The following is a 20,068-nucleotide window of genomic DNA, read 5'->3' as shown; positions in this document are numbered from 1 at the left end:
TTGTCCTGGTATAGTTGTTCTGGTATAGTTGTGCTGGTATAGGTGTTGTGGTATAGTTGTGCTGGTATAGGTGTTGTGGTATAGTTGTCCTGGTATAGTTGTCCTGGTATAGTTGTCCTGGTATAGTTGTCCTGGTATAGTTGTCCTGGTATAGTTGTCCTATAGTTGTTCTGGTATAGTTGTCCTATAGTTGTTCTGGTATAGTTGTCCTGGTATAGTTGTGCTGGTATAGGTGTTGTGGTATAGTTGTCCTGGTATAGTTGTCCTGGTATAGTTGTCCTGGTATAGTTGTCCTGGTATAGTTGTCCTGGTATTGTTGTCCTGGTATAGTTGTCCTGGTATAGTTGTCCTGGTATAGTTGTGCTGGTATAGGTGTTGTGGTATAGTTGTGCTGGTATAGGTGTTGTGGTATAGTTGTCCTGGTATAGTTGTCCTGGTATAGTTGTGCTGGTATAGGTGTTGTGGTATAGTTGTGCTGGTATAGGTGTTGTGGTATAGCTGTCCTGGTATAGTTGTCCTGGTATAGTTGTCCTGGTATAGTTGTTCTGGTATAGTTGTGCTGGTATAGGTGTTGTGGTATAGTTGTGCTGGTATAGGTGTTGTGGTATAGTTGTCCTGGTATAGTTGTCCTGGTATAGTTGTCCCATAGTTGTTCTGGTATAGTTGTCCTATAGTTGTTCTGGTATAGTTGTCCTGGTATAGTTGTGCTGGTATAGGTGTTGTGGTATAGTTGTCCTGGTATAGTTGTCCTGGTATAGTTGTCCTGGTATAGTTGTCCTGGTATTGTTGTCCTGGTATAGTTGTCCTGGTATAGTTGTCCTGGTATAGTTGTCCTGGTATAGTTGTCCTGGTATTGTTGTTCTGGTATAGTTGTCCTGGTATAGTTGTTCTGGTATAGTTGTTCTGGTATAGTTGTCCTGGTATAGTTGTCCTGGTATAGTTGTCCTGGTATAGTTGTCCTGGTATAGTTGTCCTGGTATTGTTGTCCTGGTATAGTTGTCCTGGTATAGTTGTCCTGGTATAGTTGTCCTGGTATAGTTGTTCTGGTATAGTTGTCCTGGTATAGTTGTTCTGGTATAGTTGTTCTGGTATAGTTGTCCTGGTATAGTTGTCCTGGTATAGTTGTTCTGGTATAGTTGTGCTGGTATAGTTGTCCTGGTATAGTTGTTCTGGTATAGTTGTCCTGGTATAGTTGTTCTGGTATAGTTGTTCTGGTATAGTTGTTCTGGTATAGTTGTCCTGGTATAGTTGTCCTGGTATAGTTGTTCTGGTATAGTTGTTCTGGTATAGTTGTTCTGGTATTGTTGTCCTGGTATAGTTGTCCTGGTATAGTTGTTCTGGTATAGTTGTCCTGGTATAGTTGTCCTGGTATAGTTGTTCTGGTATAGTTGTTCTGGTATAGTTGTTCTGGTATAGTTGTTCTGGTATAGTTGTGCTGGTATAGGTGTTGTGGTATAGTTGTTCTGGTATAGTTGTTCTGGTATAGTTGTCCTGGTATAGTTGTTCTGGTATAGTTGTCCTGGTATAGTTGTCCTGGTATAGTTGTTCTGGTATAGTTGTCCTGGTATAGTTGTTCTGGTATAGTTGTTCTGGTATAGTTGTTCTGGTATTGTTGTCCTGGTATAGTGGTCCTGGTATAGTGGTCCTGGTATAGTTGTCCTGGTATAGTTGTCCTGGTATAGTTGTTCTGGTATAGTTGTTCTGGTATAGTTGTTCTGGTATAGTTGTGCTGGTATAGTTGTCCTGGTATTGTTGTCCTGGTATAGTTGTCCTGGTATTGTTGTCCTGGTATAGTTGTCCTGGTATAGTTGTCCTGGTATAGTGGTGCTGGTATAGTTGTTCTGGTATAGTTGTTCTGGTATAGTTGTCCTGGTATAGTTGTCCTGGTATTGTTGTTCTGGTATAGTTGTCCTGGTATAGTTGTCCTGGTATAGTTGTGCTGGTATAGTTGTCCTGGTATAGTTGTCCTGGTATAGTTGTCCTATAGTTGTCATGGTATAGTGGTGCTGGTATAGTTGTCCTGGTATTGTTGTCCTGGTATAGTTGTCCTGGTATAGTGGTGCTGGTATAGTTGTTCTGGTATAGTTGTTCTGGTATAGTTGTCCTGGTATAGTTGTTCTGGTATAGTTGTCCTGGTATAGTTGTCCTGGTATAGTGGTGCTGGTATAGTTGTCCTGGTATAGTTGTCCTGGTATAGTTGTCCTGGTATAGTTGTCCTGGTATAGGTGTCGTGGTATAGTTGTCCTGGTATAGTTGTCATGGTATAGTGGTGCTGGTATAGTTGTCCTGGTATTGTTGTCCTGGTATAGTTGTTCTGGTATAGTTGTCCTGGTATAGTTGTCCTGGTATAGTTGTCCTGGTATAGTTGTCCTGGTATAGTTGTCCTGGTATAGTTGTCCTATAGTTGTTCTGGTATAGTTGTCCTATAGTTGTTCTGGTATAGTTGTCCTGGTATAGTTGTGCTGGTATAGGTGTTGTGGTATAGTTGTCCTGGTATAGTTGTCCTGGTATAGTTGTCCTGGTATAGTTGTCCTGGTATAGTTGTCCTGGTATTGTTGTCCTGGTATAGTTGTCCTGGTATAGTTGTCCTGGTATAGTTGTGCTGGTATAGGTGTTGTGGTATAGTTGTGCTGGTATAGGTGTTGTGGTATAGTTGTCCTGGTATAGTTGTCCTGGTATAGTTGTGCTGGTATAGGTGTTGTGGTATAGTTGTGCTGGTATAGGTGTTGTGGTATAGCTGTCCTGGTATAGTTGTCCTGGTATAGTTGTCCTGGTATAGTTGTTCTGGTATAGTTGTGCTGGTATAGGTGTTGTGGTATAGTTGTGCTGGTATAGGTGTTGTGGTATAGTTGTCCTGGTATAGTTGTCCTGGTATAGTTGTCCCATAGTTGTTCTGGTATAGTTGTCCTATAGTTGTTCTGGTATAGTTGTCCTGGTATAGTTGTGCTGGTATAGGTGTTGTGGTATAGTTGTCCTGGTATAGTTGTCCTGGTATAGTTGTCCTGGTATAGTTGTCCTGGTATTGTTGTCCTGGTATAGTTGTCCTGGTATAGTTGTCCTGGTATAGTTGTCCTGGTATAGTTGTCCTGGTATTGTTGTTCTGGTATAGTTGTCCTGGTATAGTTGTTCTGGTATAGTTGTTCTGGTATAGTTGTCCTGGTATAGTTGTCCTGGTATAGTTGTCCTGGTATAGTTGTCCTGGTATAGTTGTCCTGGTATTGTTGTCCTGGTATAGTTGTCCTGGTATAGTTGTCCTGGTATAGTTGTCCTGGTATAGTTGTTCTGGTATAGTTGTCCTGGTATAGTTGTTCTGGTATAGTTGTTCTGGTATAGTTGTCCTGGTATAGTTGTCCTGGTATAGTTGTTCTGGTATAGTTGTGCTGGTATAGTTGTCCTGGTATAGTTGTTCTGGTATAGTTGTCCTGGTATAGTTGTTCTGGTATAGTTGTTCTGGTATAGTTGTTCTGGTATAGTTGTCCTGGTATAGTTGTCCTGGTATAGTTGTTCTGGTATAGTTGTTCTGGTATAGTTGTTCTGGTATTGTTGTCCTGGTATAGTTGTCCTGGTATAGTTGTTCTGGTATAGTTGTCCTGGTATAGTTGTCCTGGTATAGTTGTTCTGGTATAGTTGTTCTGGTATAGTTGTTCTGGTATAGTTGTTCTGGTATAGTTGTGCTGGTATAGGTGTTGTGGTATAGTTGTTCTGGTATAGTTGTTCTGGTATAGTTGTCCTGGTATAGTTGTTCTGGTATAGTTGTCCTGGTATAGTTGTCCTGGTATAGTTGTTCTGGTATAGTTGTCCTGGTATAGTTGTTCTGGTATAGTTGTTCTGGTATAGTTGTTCTGGTATTGTTGTCCTGGTATAGTGGTCCTGGTATAGTGGTCCTGGTATAGTTGTCCTGGTATAGTTGTCCTGGTATAGTTGTTCTGGTATAGTTGTTCTGGTATAGTTGTTCTGGTATAGTTGTGCTGGTATAGTTGTCCTGGTATTGTTGTCCTGGTATAGTTGTCCTGGTATTGTTGTCCTGGTATAGTTGTCCTGGTATAGTTGTCCTGGTATAGTGGTGCTGGTATAGTTGTTCTGGTATAGTTGTTCTGGTATAGTTGTCCTGGTATAGTTGTCCTGGTATTGTTGTTCTGGTATAGTTGTCCTGGTATAGTTGTCCTGGTATAGTTGTGCTGGTATAGTTGTCCTGGTATAGTTGTCCTGGTATAGTTGTCCTATAGTTGTCATGGTATAGTGGTGCTGGTATAGTTGTCCTGGTATTGTTGTCCTGGTATAGTTGTCCTGGTATAGTGGTGCTGGTATAGTTGTTCTGGTATAGTTGTTCTGGTATAGTTGTCCTGGTATAGTTGTTCTGGTATAGTTGTCCTGGTATAGTTGTCCTGGTATAGTGGTGCTGGTATAGTTGTCCTGGTATAGTTGTCCTGGTATAGTTGTCCTGGTATACTCCAGTCCTCAAGTGGCCTGATTGGAGTCACACTTTTTTTTTTTTTTACATCCCTAGCAAACACAGATGATTTGTCAAATGTCATTCTAAACTGAAGGTCATGATTAGGTGATTATTGGAGTCAGATGTGTTAATAAGCTGGGGCTGGGTGCAAAACTGTGACACCAATCACAGGCCCTGGAGGAATGGAATTGCCTCGCCCATGTTCTAATGTCTCTCTCTTCCACTTCCTGTTTCTGTCCACTAGATGGTAGTAATGCTCCAGTCAGATAACCCTCAGTTTAGTTTCTATGGGCAGTCGTCAAAACTACATTTACCAAGTGAAAGCCAACTAACTCTACACCATGTGTATTATTCACTGTATAGAATAATTTACTGTAAAACCACTGAATTTTTTTTCGTAAAATCACAGTGCAAAGAAAATGTGAATATTAATTACAGGAAATGTCCAGAAAAATGCATGCATGCAAAAATGACCTATTAAAGTACTGTGAAATAACATATATATATTTTTTTACAGCGTACTGTTCCTCATACATGCTTAATTGAGTCTTATGTTGTGATGCAAATAGCACAAAAAAAAACAGTACATACTGGTGAACATTTCTACAAAGATCGCAGACATGAACAAGACTAGAATAACATCTCTCATAGGGTGAAACCGATAGATTAAAACAAATGTACATTTCAATAGGAACAAAATAATATCCTTTTAGGCACTTGTTATATGGGGCAGACAGCAATCAGACTATCACATTTTTTGTTGTATGTTTTTGATCCCTTATTGTACCAGGTAAATTGACTGAGGCCTCGATTGGAAGCATTTAGGCTTTTAAAGACAAACGTTCAAACATTCGCAAAGATCCCATTCACCTTAAAATGCCTTAGGCTACGTCGCCTCAATCGGAAATGGTCTTTAAAAAGATGCAATTCCTAAACATAGCCCTGCTGTAGTGAGCGGTGGGGGCAAGGGGAGCAAACCCGGGTGGCTGGCGTAAAATACAAACACCACACGCATCGCGCCAACAGGGTGGACCACTTGGTGGGGATTGTAAACGCGCCTCATATAGCGAGGATCGCTACACTGCCCCGTCCGGAACGAGTAGGTACCAGTGGAGGCTGCTGAGGGGAGGACGGATCATAATAATGGCTGGAACGGAGCGAATGGAATGGCATCAAATACATGGAAACCAAGTCTGAACTCAGTCCAAACCTGAGTATGTCTTGTATAGAATCAGGTTCTGGATGAGTGCATTTCATTTTTAAATGATTAACCTTTTTAGATTTGTGTTTAGGTGAGACAGTCATGTCTGTCCATCTGTGAAACAACTGTTTTTGAAAGCTGTATAGTTCAAATTACTGTCTTTATTTTACCAAATGTTTAATTCAATTGAATTCAACACATGGAAACCATGTATTTGATATATTTGATACCATTCCACTTATTCCACTCCAGCCATTACCACAAGCACGTCCTCCACAATTTAAGGTGCAACCAACCTTCTGTGGTATGTATGTTCCGTGCGTCAACTACTCAGCACCCTCACACGTCCGGGCCGCCATCCCACTTCTGACACCAGTGTAGTGAACCTTCGGGGCAGGGAACGAAGCAAATCTGGGTCGCTGGCGTGAAAGGCAAACACCCTACGAGTCACACCAATAAGGTGAACCCACTTGGTTGGAATTGTGACATGGCTCGTGTAGCGAGGATCGCTACAATACAAACATTGAAATAAACAAACAACTGACTGAAATACAAAAAAATGAACGCTCATTTAAAAATTACACAATTTAAACTACACAGTAATTAAGCAGTCTCACAAACTAGGGTATAGAGAACTTTTGGACTGGAACAGCTTCACTCAAGAACCCGAGGAGCCTTAATCTATTATGTATGTAACAGTATAACTGTAGACCGTCCCCTCGCCCATACCCGGGCGCGAACCAGGGACCCTCTGCACACATCACCCACGAAGCATCGTTACCCATCGCTCCACAAAAGCCACGGACGGCCCTTGCAGAACAAGGGGAACCACTACTTCAAGGTCTCAGAGCAAGTGACGTCACCGATTGAAACGCTACTTAGCGCGCACCACCGCTAACTAGCCGTTTCACATCCGTTACATGTACACACGTGGATGAACACCAGGTGGGACTGCAAAACTATTACACAACTTGGAATATGTCACTGTACTGTCTGTGTTTACAGTAGGCCTTCAGTAGAACAATCAACTATAACCAGGACTAATTATATATAAATATTCTGAAAATCCTACCAACCCAACACCAGATCAGTGTGCCCAGACCATTACTGACAAACGATGAACAATCCAACCATTTGTTGACCTGTTGGTATAGTTTCAGTGCCAGAACAATACAAGGTAATGTCGACAACACCCAAAGATACACGCTGACAGTTTCCTCGTGATGTAGTCTACAAAATATCGACCCTTCAACTCTGACCCACTGAGTGATACACAGGTGAAAACCAAAGCTTCATAATCCCCTCTGAAAAGCTAGGGTGGGGAATAACAACATGACATAGCAGAGAAGTAAACAGCTTTTCCATCTGCATCAGTTTCAACACATAGGAAAATGTTCATCACAGCCTGGCTGGTCATGCCCTCTGCTTGGCGGCGTGTGTGTTATAAATCACCTCAACATGACGGCAACTGACGACAACTGCAGCACATACCTAGAAATATGGCACAGCCATGGCTGAACGTTAGCCTACATCCAGAGAGAAGTAACTTTACATAATCTAACAATAATTATTTTATCCATAGCCCAAGGTTACGCTATAACACGACCGTTCTGCTTATTGGATTTATAAACCTGAACGCTTGTTTGTATTTTCTGTATAGAACGAGAACGGGTGCCTTTGGGACCGTACTATCTGGGATCGTTGGGACGTCCCTACCCCTCATTGCAGTCGACATGGTTAAGGTAATGCGTTAAGGTAATGCGTTAAAGTAATGCATTAAGGTTATGTGTTAAGGTAATGGTAGGGACGGCCCAAGGATCACAAATAGCAGTGACCATAGCTCGTGTCCCCCGGAGAGGGCAAACGGGTTCGGGAGCCATTACTTGTGACGTAACTAGCTCGTTAACCGGCTGTTTTAACTCAGACTGCGGTAGCGGCGGGGTGTAAAAGTCGGAAGTAAATGACCGACAGTGACCTCCTGGCCAAAACGTGTTGAGGCGGATAGGTCTTTACACCTCTTGTCAACTAAATAAAACGCGCACATTATTGGTATTAAGAGCGAAGAAATATTTTATACTCGAGCAATTTCGTTAAAAAAATATATAATTAAGGAGGGTGCGCAGGGTTGTATTTTATCGTACGAGCTAGATAGAGATAGCAGCTCTTTGTCTCGTTTCGGTTAGTTTAGTTAATTTAGTCTGATATCTGAAGTAGCTAGACAACTGCGACAATGGATAAAGCAAAATCAATTATCGGACAAAAAGGGTCAGGATCTTGTCATGCCAACGGACTTCAGAGGGAGTTTCATTCCCAGGCTAACATCGGTGGCTGTAACGCATACAAATCAAGTGGAAACTGTAGTGGTGACAGTAGCGATATTGAACACTTCCATCACCTGCAGCCCGATCACGTCGAAGCCAATGGGTCATCTCCTGCGAAAAGATGCCGGTTACGAAGAAGAGTTGAGTCGGTGAAGAGAAACAGACCACGTAAGTGACACTGACATCTGTGTTTACTCGTCAAAAATTACACAATTTATGTTAGGCAGCTACATGGAGGGTTTTCAAACCCCTCAACCGTAACATGTATTTAACTATTCCACAGCTATCACACCCAGTGGTTTAAAGTCCTTTTATTAAAAATACTTAAAAATACTACTTAAGTAGTTTTTGGTGGTATCTTTACTTTACTATTTATATTTCTGAGTGTTGGAGTGTGACCCTAGCTATCCATTAAATACTTTTTTTTTTAAACTAGAAAATGGTGACCCCCTTTGCTTAATATAAGGAATTTTAAATTATTTTTTACCTTTGATACTCAAGTATATTTAAAACCAAATTCTTTTAAACTTTTACTCAAGTAGTATTTTACTGGGTGACTTTTTTCTATGACACATGGGTATTTTTCCCACCACAGATCACACACGATTTTAGTCTGTCAACTAATCATCGAGCACTTAATTACCGGCAGGTTAATCAGGTGAGCTAGTTTAGGGTTACAACAACATTGTGATAGGCCTACGTGTTACATGTAATTAAAGAAGCTGCAATTAAAGAAGTTGCATAGCCAGCTATGCACTGAACGTCTTGCATGATCATTATAGGGGCCAGGTTGGCGTCCCAGTGAGGATAGCCTTGGTGTTTTGGTTGATGCTCGTGTGTTGTAGACATTCTGTCTGTATACGTTTAGTCTTTTGCCCGGCAGCACCATTTCACAGAGTCAACATTCAGGTATGTGTAAAGGTGCTGTGACTACTTTAGACTGTTAGTTAGCCACCCTATTAAACTAGTTTGCTCCTAATATTAACATTGATGTGCTAGATATGATCTATTGTTAGATCCAGCCACGCTGTGGTGTTAGATCCAGCCACGCTGGGGTGTTAGGTCCAGCCACGCTGGGGTGTTAGGTCCAGCCACGCTGGGGTGTTAGGTCCAGCCACGCTGGGGTGTTAGGTCCAGCCACGCTGGGGTGTTAGGTCCAGCCACGCTGGGGTGTTAGGTCCAGCCACGTTGGGGTGTTAGGTCCAGCCACGTTGGGGTGTTAGGTCCAGCCACGTTGGGGTGTTAGATCCAGCCACGCTGTGGTGTTAGGCCCAGCCACGTTGGGGTGTTAGGCCCAGCCACGTTGGGGTGTTAGGCCCAGCCACGTTGGGGTGTTAGGCCCAGCCACGTTGGGGTGTTAGGCCCAGCCACGTTGGGGTGTTAGGCCCAGCCACGTTGGGGTGTTAGGCCCAGCCACGTTGGGGTGTTAGGCCCAGCCACGTTGGGGTGTTAGGCCCAGCCACGTTGGGGTGTTAGGCCCAGCCACGTTGGGGTGTTAGGCCCAGCCACGTTGGGGTGTTAGGCCCAGCCACGTTGGGGTGTTAGGCCCAGCCACGTTGGGGTGTTAGGTCCAGCCACGTTGGGGTGTTAGGTCCAGCCACGTTGGGGTGTTAGGTCCAGCCACGTTGGGGTGTTAGGTCCAGCCACGTTGGGGTGTTAGGTCCAGCCACGTTGGGGTGTTAGGCCCAGCCACGCTGGGGTGTTAGGCCCAGCCACGCTGGGGTGTTAGGTCCAGCCACGCTGGGGTGTTAGGTCCAGCCACGTTATTTTGTCATTCAATAAAAAACAAGTGACTCCTTTTTGTTTTGACAATAGTTGCACCGTGATTGCTGTCTTCTCAGTCAGAAGGTGAAATCAATACTGATAAGAAGGCTTGGTGTACTTCGGCCAATTAGCGGCCACCCCTATCTCTGCAAGGCTGGGTGCAAGAGCCAGGGCACCCCCCCCCGAATGTACAGCATTCCCTTTTCCCTGGTTTCTGTTAGAAGTTTAAAACTTGGGAGACGAAGCCACGATGCAAGAAAGTGTTTTATTTGCTGTGACAATAGAAACTGGGGAAACAAAGGATTGTAAAAACACTGATCTTAACTTTGCATGCCTGCATTCTTTCGGGTATTCATGAGTGTGTTTGCGTTCACCAGAGCACACCACTATGAAACCCAGAAACGTAAAGAAGCCGGGTAAGTTGGTTTGCTATTGTTTCCACGACGGTGGAATTTGAGCCTCTTGGAACTCGGAACATACAGAATGATAGGAAACAAGGTACAGTGTTTTTTTTTTAGTTTGTCAAGAGTAGATTACAAATGTTGTCACAAGTAGGGCTATTCTGCACTGCCATTATTTAACACCCTCTGGGACACTGAGAAACATTCTCTCCAGTATTGTCGAGTTTCTTTCTAGTACAGACCTCCCGGCAAGTTCAACGGTCCCATTGGTTAAGCCTGCTAGTCGGCATTCCTCAGCTCTAATTGTGTTAGACTGGAGAGAGCAAATAGTGTTCTCTGTTATGCCCTAGTTGTCTTGCATGTCCTACTCTGGGTTTTAGAGGTACCTCTATGAGATTTCAGTCAAGTTGTCGGTGAAACCGTCCACAGCATTGTATCTCTTGGTCCTATCGACTATATTCAGAGCATAATGTTGGTCCTATCGTCTATATTCAGAGCATAATGTTGGTCCTATCGTCTATATTCAGAGCATAATGTTGGTCCTATCGTCTATATTCAGAGCATAATGTTGGTCCTATCGTCTATATTCAGAGCCTAATGTTGGTCCTATCGTCTATATTCAGAGCCTAATGTTGGTCCTATCGTCTATATTCAGAGCCTAATGTTGGTCCTATCGTCTATATTCAGAGCCTAATGTTGGTCCTATCGTCTATATTCAGAGCCTAATGTTGGTCCTATCGTCTATATTCAGAGCCTAATGTTGGTCCTATCGTCTATATTCAGAGCCTAATGTTGGTCCTATCGTCTATATTCAGAGCATAATGTTGGTCCTATCGTCTATATTCAGAGCCTAATGTTGGTCCTATCGTCTATATTCAGAGCATAATGTTGGTCCTATCGTCTATATTCAGAGCATAATGTTGGTCCTATCGTCTATATTCAGAGCATAATGTTGGTCCTATCGTCTATATTCAGAGCATAATGTTGGTCCTATCGACTATATTCAGAGCCTAATGTTGGTCCTATCGTCTATATTCAGAGCCTAATGTTGGTCCTATCGTCTATATTCAGAGCATAATGTTGGTCCTATCGTCTATATTCAGAGCATAATGTTGGTCCTATCGTCTATATTCAGAGCATAATGTTGGTCCTATCGTCTATATTCAGAGCCTAATGTTGGTCCTATCGTCTATATTCAGAGCATAATGTTCACATCAGAAGCCAATTTTGTTGGATAATAATTAATCTGTTCTCCAACTGTAAATGTTGATCTTTGGTGCCAATTTGAGATAGGTCTGACACTGAGATTGTGTTTCACATGCTAATGTAACAATGCATACTCCAAGTTTACTGAAGCCATTTACCATGAACGATATGATTTAAACCACTAACTTTGTCTAATGCCATGCAGAATGTAGTCACATAAATGGCATGCATACCAACCGAGCCTACAGGTGAACATATCAGTAACACACATATCAGGACCAAAAATGGTGTGATTTAATATCAGCATCAATATAGAGAGAGCCTTCAAATGAGGCCTAATTTTAATCTGAAGTGGTGTACTGTATTACACAAGAATATATTGCACATTCAACTTGGCAACACCCTCAACATTCTTTCTGAGCTGTCATTTGGATGACCTCGTCTCTTAACATTTACCATTGATTGTTAAAGCTATAGGTTATCTACCCAGGGGGGGGGGGGGGGGGGGGGGGGGGGGGGGGGGGGGATTGCATGAAGTACTGCATCAGAATTGGCTAAAGCAAACACAGTTCCTATTTGCCTACACCTCAGCTGGTCATGATATGCTGACAGGCAAAACATTTTGTGACTATATCAACAATGGAGTAATAAAACAAACACCACAATGTATTGTTTTGAGTAGTATTTTCCCTTAAATATGCTGTACATTTTTAGTATCAATTAATTGTAGCACCACATCACTGCAGAACATTTCAATTTAGGCGCGTTTAGAGAGACGTTGAGTAGGCAAACCAGTAGCCTATCAGGGCTCTCCAACCCTGGTCCTGGAGAGATACCGTCCCGTAGGTTTTAACTCCAACCCTGTTCCTGGAGAGATACCGTCCTGTAGGTTTTAACTCCAACCCTGTTCCTGGAGAGCTTATCTTCCTGTAGGTTTTAACTCCAACCCTGGTCCTGGAGAGATACAGTCCTGTAGGTTTTAACTCCAACCCTGGTCCTGGAGAGATAAACCTCCTGTAGGTTTGAACTCCAACCCTGTTCCTGGTGAGACACCCTCCTGTAGGTTTTCACTTTAACTGTTAAAAAAATCAGGAGAGCCCTGATGTAAACCTACAGGACGGTATCTCTCCAGGACCAGGGTTGGAGTTAAAACCTACAGGACGGTATCTCTCCAGGACCAGGGTTGGAGAGCCCTGATGTAAAACCTACAGGACGGTATCTCTCCAGGACCAGGGTTGGAGAGCCCTGATGTAAACCTACAGGACAGTATCTCTCCAGGACCAGGGTTGGAGTTAAAACCTACAGGAGGGTGTCTCTCCAGGACCAGGGTTGGAGATGCCTGGACTAAAGCCTTTCTACAGAGCATCTGGGAGTAGTGCGAAGTTGACGCTGATCTTGGGTCAGTTTTGCAATTTTCACCACTAATGGTTAAGGTTAGGATTGGGGAAGCTGAAACTTCACCCAGGAGCGTCTGACATAGTCAGTGAAGGAAGTGAGGAAAGGAAAGGGTGGATTTAAACGTGTGGTGATCTTCACGGAACAGCTCTCATTAAGAAAGATTCCAGACTGGACACCTGATTCCATCAGTCGAGTTCTTCCACTAGTTACAGTTCACTGATGAGATGATTAGCAAGTTTTGTGGACACCGACACCGGTTTCACTTGTAGGTGTCAGCCACAGGAGTTTGGTGTCGCCTTTAATTGGGGAGGAAGGTAATGTCTGGAGCGGAATAGGTGGAATGGTATCAAACACATGGTTTGATGCCATTCGCTCCGTTCCAGACATTATTATGAGCCGTTCTCTCCTCAACAGCCTCCACATTGGTGTAACGTCAATTCAATAAAAAAAATCTATACACTATCGTTCAAAAGTTTGGGGTCACTTAGAAATGTCCTTGAAGGCCAGCCTCCCGGAGTAGCCTCTTCACTGTTGATGTTGCGACTGGTGTTTTGTGGGTACTATTTAATGAAGCTTCCAGATGAGGACTTGAGAGGCGTCTGTTTCTCAAACTAGACACACTAATGTACTTGTCCTTTCACTCGCTTATGCACCGGTGCCTCCCACTCCTCTTTCTATTCTGGTTAGAGACAGTTTGAGCTGTTCTGTGAAGGAAGTAGGACACAGCATTGTGTGAGATCTTAAGTTTCTTGGTAATTTCTCGCATGAAATGGCCTTCATTTCTCAGAACAAGATTAGACTGATGAGTTTCAGAAGAAAGTTCTTTGTTTCTGGACATTTTGAGCCTGTAATCAAACCCACAAATTCTGATGCTCCAGATACTCAACTAGTCTCAAGATGGACAGTTTTATTGCTTCTTTAATCAGGACAACAGTTTTCAGCTGTGCTAGCATAATTGCAAAAGGGTTTTCTAATGATCAATTAACCTTTTAAAATTATGAACTTGGATTAGCTAACACAACGTGCCATTGGAACACAGGAGTGATGGTTGCTGATAATGGGCCTCTGTACAGTTAAAGTCGAAAGTTAACATACACTTAGGTTGTAGTCATTAAAACTCGTTTTTCAACCACTCCACAAATGTCTTGTTAACAAACTATAGTTTTGGCAAGTTGGTTAGGACATCTACTTTGTGCAAATACTAATTGAGTGTATGTAAACTTCTGACCCACTGGGAATGTGATGAAAGAAATAAAAGCTGAAATCATTCTCTCTACTATTATTCTGACTTTTCACATGCTTAAAATAAAGTGGTGATCCTAACTGACCTAAAACAGGGAATTTTTACTAGGATTAAATGTCAGGAATTGTGAAAAACTGAGTTTAAATGTATTTGGCTAAGGGGTATGTAAACTTCCGACTTCAACTGTAGATATTTCATAAAAAATCTGCCTTTTCCAGCTACAATTGTTAATATTGTAAATTACTATGGCTACACTATTTTTCTTAAAAAAAAACAAGGACATGTGACCCCAAACTTTTGAACATCAGTGTATATTTAACCAGGAAAAGCCCATTGAGTCTTTTTATTTTATTTTAAGGAAGAGAGACTTGGCCAATAAGGCAGCAGCAATCAATACCACATTTAAAACATAACATTACCACCCAAAGAAGGGTGGGTTCTTGTCTCTTGCATTGTAATAGAAATCAAGAGGAGATGTGCAGTATGGTGAACTTCACCAGGGTTGGGCTCCATTTCAATTCAGAAAGTACATTCCAATTCCACATTCCAATTCCACATTCCAATTCCACATTCCAATTCCACATTCCAATTCCACATTCCAATTCCACATTCCACATTTATCATTGAAAAGAATTGAAGACAGTTTGGAATTGGAATGCACTTCTTGAATTGAAATGGTCATTGACCCCAACCCTGGGCTACGGGGTTTACCAGTCACTAATCCTGTAGCATTGATAGGGCAAAGAGAAAGAAACTAAAGGGAGTAGGAGAAGAGAACATTTAACCTCCTGGCCGCAAACTGATATTCAGATTATAGGTACACGGCATACAGGATGTGAACGAGAACCACATACCGGAATTAGAAGACATTCTGAATAAAGATCACTTACAGATAGATAGATAGATATGTTACCTCTACTGTGACCTTTTACATTCGTATTGTATACATCTCCACCATACCTCCCCTCTCCACACACAGACACCTTCTCCACCTTCTTGTGGTTGCAGAGAGCCATGGGAGGGAGGGGGGAGGAAAACGGATACCTCCCCTCTCCACACACAGACACCTTCTCAACCCTCTTGTGGTTGCAGAGAGCCATGGGGGGGGAGGGGGAGGAAAACGGATACCTCCCCTCTCCACACACAGACACCTTCTCAACCCCCTTGTGGTTGCAGAGAGCCATGGGGGGGGGGGGGAGGAAAACGGATACCTCCCCTCTCCACACACAGACACCTTCTCAACCCCCTTGTGGTTGCAGAGAGCCATGGGGGGGGAGGGGGAGGAAAACGGATACCTCCCCTCTCCACACAGACACCTTCTCAACCCCCTTGTGGTTGCAGAGAGCCATGGGAGGGAGGGGGGAGGAAAACGGATACCTCCCCTCTCCACACAGACACCTTCTCAACCCCCTTGTGGTTGCAGAGAGCCATGGGAGGGAGGGGGGAGGAAAACGGATACCTCCCCTCTCCACACAGACACCTTCTCAACCCCCTTGTGGTTGCAGAGAGCCATGGGAGGGAGGGAGGGAGGGAGGGAGGGGGGAGGAAAACGGATACCTCCCCTCTCCACACAGACACCTTCTCAACCCCCTTGTGGTTGCAGAGAGCAATGGGAGGGAGGGAGGGAGGGAGGGAGGGAGGGAGGGAGGGAGGGAGGGAGGGAGGGAGGAAAACGGACACCTTTCACCCACATGTCCTGGTCTGTCTGTTGCCCCTTCATCTGGACACACACACACACACACACACAGTTGGACAGGGCAGGTGCCTCTGGTGGGGTGACTGTCATGTGCCCCTAGCCTTGCTCCCTGATAAAGAATGATTCCACTACCAGGTTTGCCTATCGCCTAGTAATTCTTCAACCTAAGAAAAGGTTGGAACAGCAGACCTTGGTCTCGTTTAATCAGTTGGAAGTGAGGGTTATCTTAATCTTGTTTTAGTTTTATAGTCTTTGCTCTACAGTGTGCTTTTATTTTTTATATATTTTCTTTGAAGGCTCTTTAAATATGATTTCAAAAAACATGTTTTTATTATAATTATTACTTCCCTGCATGTTTTCGTGGATTCCTATCAGATATGGTTTAAGGACAATTCCATATTAACGGAATTACGCTTCGACAAAAAAACCATTTGATTTCAAAGTTTAACAAACCATACATGTCTATGCACAAGGATTACTTTCAACAATTTTCACTGAAAAATTTACAAAAAACTAATTTAGTGGAAGAACTGTGCCGATGCAAACTTTGGTAACGGACTAATGGTCAAATCTCCCTTAGGTTTTTAATCAAATTTATATATATATAGCCCTTCTTAGATCAGCTGATATCTCAAAGTGCTGTACAGAAACCCAGCCTAAAACCCCCAAACAGCAAGCAATGCAGGTGTGACTCTGTTTTAAAAAATCTCCTCCCAATTAAGATTAAAAGATGTCTGCAGAAAGAATGGGTTGTCAGCTATGATATGGCACCTTGAGTTTTGAAGTACATTGTGTGAAATTGATTTACACTCAGTAATTGAATTACATCATGGGTCTCTGATTTGTACTTCACAGAAATTGATAAATATGGCTATGATTGTTGTTCTCCACGTGTTTCGTAGGTTTGGATATCGCAGTGGCGTAGAGTGGAGCGCAGTACTAGGGCTGGGAGATATGGCCATCATATCATATATGGTATTATTCACATTTATGATGGTATTTTATGTTTTTTGATTTAATGAAAGTTCTACATGTCACTTTATGAGTAGTGTGTGACCCTAGGGTGGCAACACACATATATATATATATATATATATATATATATATTCTAAATGATTTCAATGGGTCTTTCTCCCTTCTGATTGGTTTATACTGTTCAATTCAACTTCAACCTAAAATAATTCCTGCAATTTCCATCAATTTCCGCATTTCCTGCACTCATTTCAGATCATTTGAGAATCAAAAATACTAGGCCTTATTTTTAAACCAAATGATGCAATTGCGGTTTAGATCAAAACATTTGGGTGAACTTTTGGAATCGTGGAAATAGAATGTTTATTATAATTCTATAGTTGGAATATAAAGCAAGTGGGCAATTTGAGTAGTGTTTGACATAACAATGAATGAAAATGCCACGGAGGAGTTATTGTGACAGGGTAGGAACCAAAGTGACGTTCAGTGTTTCCTAGGGGACCCTATAGTCTTTGGCTACATTACATCTTCATTCATATAGCCAACATATTCATACTTCGCCTATTCCATCTTTGATTTAAAAGATACTGTTACACGAACAACATGTTGATTTAAGCCTCCTCCAGTACAGGCATCAGGCTGTATTAGCTAGCTCAATACTTTTATTAGCTGCGATTAGCATTAGGGGCTAACACGATTTAGCCTAACTGGCTAAGAAAATACAAACTAGCTGTTTGCAGATGTAAGAAACACAAACTAATATTGTAATTATAGAACGCTTGTTGATTGATATTAAGATCAAATTGGTGACAACATCGTTGTCATCAACGTTGTTACATGTGCTGCGTTGACCAAGCAGACTGAACGAAAGTGTCTCGTGGTCGAGCAACAACACATGCGCTCCTTGACTGACAGGGGGCGGGACTAGGTCTGTGTGGAAAGGGGCGTGGCGAGAAAGCGGAGAGGGATGACTCAAGTAGCGGAGTAAACTATAAAAATGGATGTTACACACAGCGCTACACAATTTTAACAAACCAAACATTAAAATAACGTTATAGAAGGTAAAGTAAAAACCCAAACCGGTCCGTGCATAAATACCGGTGTATATAGTAAAATATGGTATACCGCCCTATGCAGTATTGTAGAGTTTTGTGCAGTACCGTAGAGTACAGTGCAATATTCTGCACTATACCCTCTACTGTGCTCTACTGACTGTACCGCGCTCTACTGACTGTACCGCGCTCTACTGACTGTACCGTGCTCTACTGACTGTACCGCGCTCTACTGACTGTACTATGCTATTCAAACTTGTGAAACATACACTCCCGGTCAAAAGTTTGGAAACACCTACTCATTCCAGGATTTGTCTTTATTTTTACTGTTTTCTACAGAAGATATCAAAAGTATGAAATAACACATATGGAATCATGTAGTAACCAAAAAAGTGTTAAACAAATCTAAATATATTTTATACTTTGAGATTATTAAAAGTAGCCACCCTTTTGCCTTGATGACAGCTTTGCAATCTCTCTGCATTGTCTCAACCAGCTTCATGAGGCAGACTTTGCCTCTTGTCAGGCAAAGCCTCTCCTAATTCCCAGCTATGACATTTTCCCTCATTACTTATAATATCAGAGCACTGCTAAATGAACACACTGCAGACAAGGAGATGAGTGAAAGTCTCTTAAAATGTCGATTTACATTTTATAGTAGCTATTAGTTTCTTTGGTAAATGTAAACTGTAGAAAGTAGCCTAGTTCTAGTCGCAGAAGGGCCAGCTCTTCGAGGCAACATGTTCATGGAATAGTGTCGGGCAGGCTCTGGAATGGACATGTATAACTTTAGACCGTCCCCTCGCCCATACCCGGGCGCGAACCAGGGACCCTCTGCGCACATCAACAACAGTCACCCACGAAGCATCGTTACCCATCGCTCCACAAAAGCCGCGGCCCTTGCAGAGCAAAGGGGAACCACTACTTCAAGGTCTCAGAGCAAAGTGACGTCACCGATTGAAACGCTACTTAGCGCGCACCACCGCTAACTAAGCTAGCCGTTTCACATCCGTTACACTAGCACCACCGCTAACTAAGCTAGCCGTTTCACATCCGTTACACTAGCACCACCGCTAACTAAGCTAGCCGTTTCACATCCGTTACACTAGCACCACCGCTAACTAAGCTAGCCGTTTCACATCCGTTACACTAGCACCACCGCTAACTAAGCTAGCCATTTCACATCCGTTACACTAGCACCACCGCTAACTAAGCTAGCCGTTTCACATCCGTTACACAAACAAACAATGAAGTAGCGCACCGCCCAAGCTTGAATGTAGTGCAACGTGCTTCAGAACACATGATGACTAGAAAGACCAGCAAAGAGGCCTCGTTCTAGTATGCATCTCAATTAATCGTTCTCCCTAAACATTGAAGTGAGACTCGGGCCTGGAATTTCATGATTTTTGGGGGCAAGGCCATTTGCCCTTTCCAAAGGTACCTAATCTGCCAGGGCATCAAGGCCATTAACCAAAATAGCCAATTAAATTGATTGGATAACCGAAAAACAGTAGTTCTTACTGTTAAGAAAAACACAAGTGTGTGTGTGTACAAAAATAATTAGCTTACATACCTATGGGTATTGGCTACAGCCTGTCTTGTCCAGACCGATGCTGACCTGAGGGAGGAGCTTGAAATGTTGCCAGCCTTTTTAATTACATACGGTGCATTCAGAAAGTATTCAGACCCTTTCATTTTTTTCAACATTTTGTTACGTTACAGCCTTATTCTGACATGGAATATCACCCACCTTGTAATCTGAGCAGAGGCAAGTCAACATTTTAAAATACACCAAATGACCAAAAGTATGTGGACACCAGATCGTCCAACATCTCATTCCAAACTCATGGACATTAATATGGAGTTGGTCCCCCCTTTGCTGCTATAACAGCCTCCCCTCTTCTGGGAAGGCTTTCCACTAGATGTAGGAACATTGCTGCTATAACAGCCTCCACTCTTCTGGGAAGGCTTTCCACTAGATGTTGGAACATTGCTGCTATAACAGCCTCCACTCTTCTGGGAAGGCTTTCCACTAGATGTAGGAACATTGCTGCTATAACAGCCTCCACTCTTCTGGGAAGGCTTTCCACTAGATGTAGGAACATTGCTGCTATAACAGCCTCCACTCTTCTGGGAAGGCTTTCCACTAGATGTAGGAACATTGCTGCTATAACAGCCTCCACTCTTCTGGGAAGGCTTTCCACTAGATGTAGGAACATTGCTGCTATAACAGCCTCCACTCTTCTGGGAAGGCTTTCCACTAGATGTAGGAACATTGCTGCTATAACAGCCTCCACTCTTCTGGGAAGGCTTTCCACTAGATGTAGGAACATTGCTGCTATAACAGCCTCCACTCTTCTG

At 42.8% G+C, this 20,068-nt stretch overlaps 1 protein-coding gene across 3 annotated transcripts in view; it reads left to right on the top strand.

Moving 5' to 3' along the window:
- Positions 1-7,138: 7,138 nt before the first annotated feature.
- The window catches only part of LOC139377003 (pantothenate kinase 1-like), a 28,462-nt gene continuing 15,532 nt past the window's right edge, over positions 7,139-20,068 (top strand). Inside the window, exon 1 of one of the 3 annotated variants that reach the window (XM_071120054.1) lies at positions 7,139-8,143. In XM_071120054.1, the coding sequence (XP_070976155.1) occupies positions 7,885-8,143 (259 nt within the window). In that variant the 5' untranslated portion in view covers positions 7,139-7,884. Of the gene's footprint in view, positions 8,144-8,756; positions 8,885-10,119; positions 10,156-20,068 lie in introns of those variants that run through there. The other 2 variants (XM_071120056.1, XM_071120055.1) reach the window with 2 other exon arrangements.

The sequence above is a fragment of the Oncorhynchus clarkii genome, chromosome 20 (assembly GCF_045791955.1).
Source record: "Oncorhynchus clarkii lewisi isolate Uvic-CL-2024 chromosome 20, UVic_Ocla_1.0, whole genome shotgun sequence".
Lineage (NCBI taxonomy): Eukaryota > Metazoa > Chordata > Actinopteri > Salmoniformes > Salmonidae > Oncorhynchus > Oncorhynchus clarkii.
Note: the sequence above shows the minus strand (reverse complement) of the source record. Positions and strands in the feature narration are given on the sequence as shown.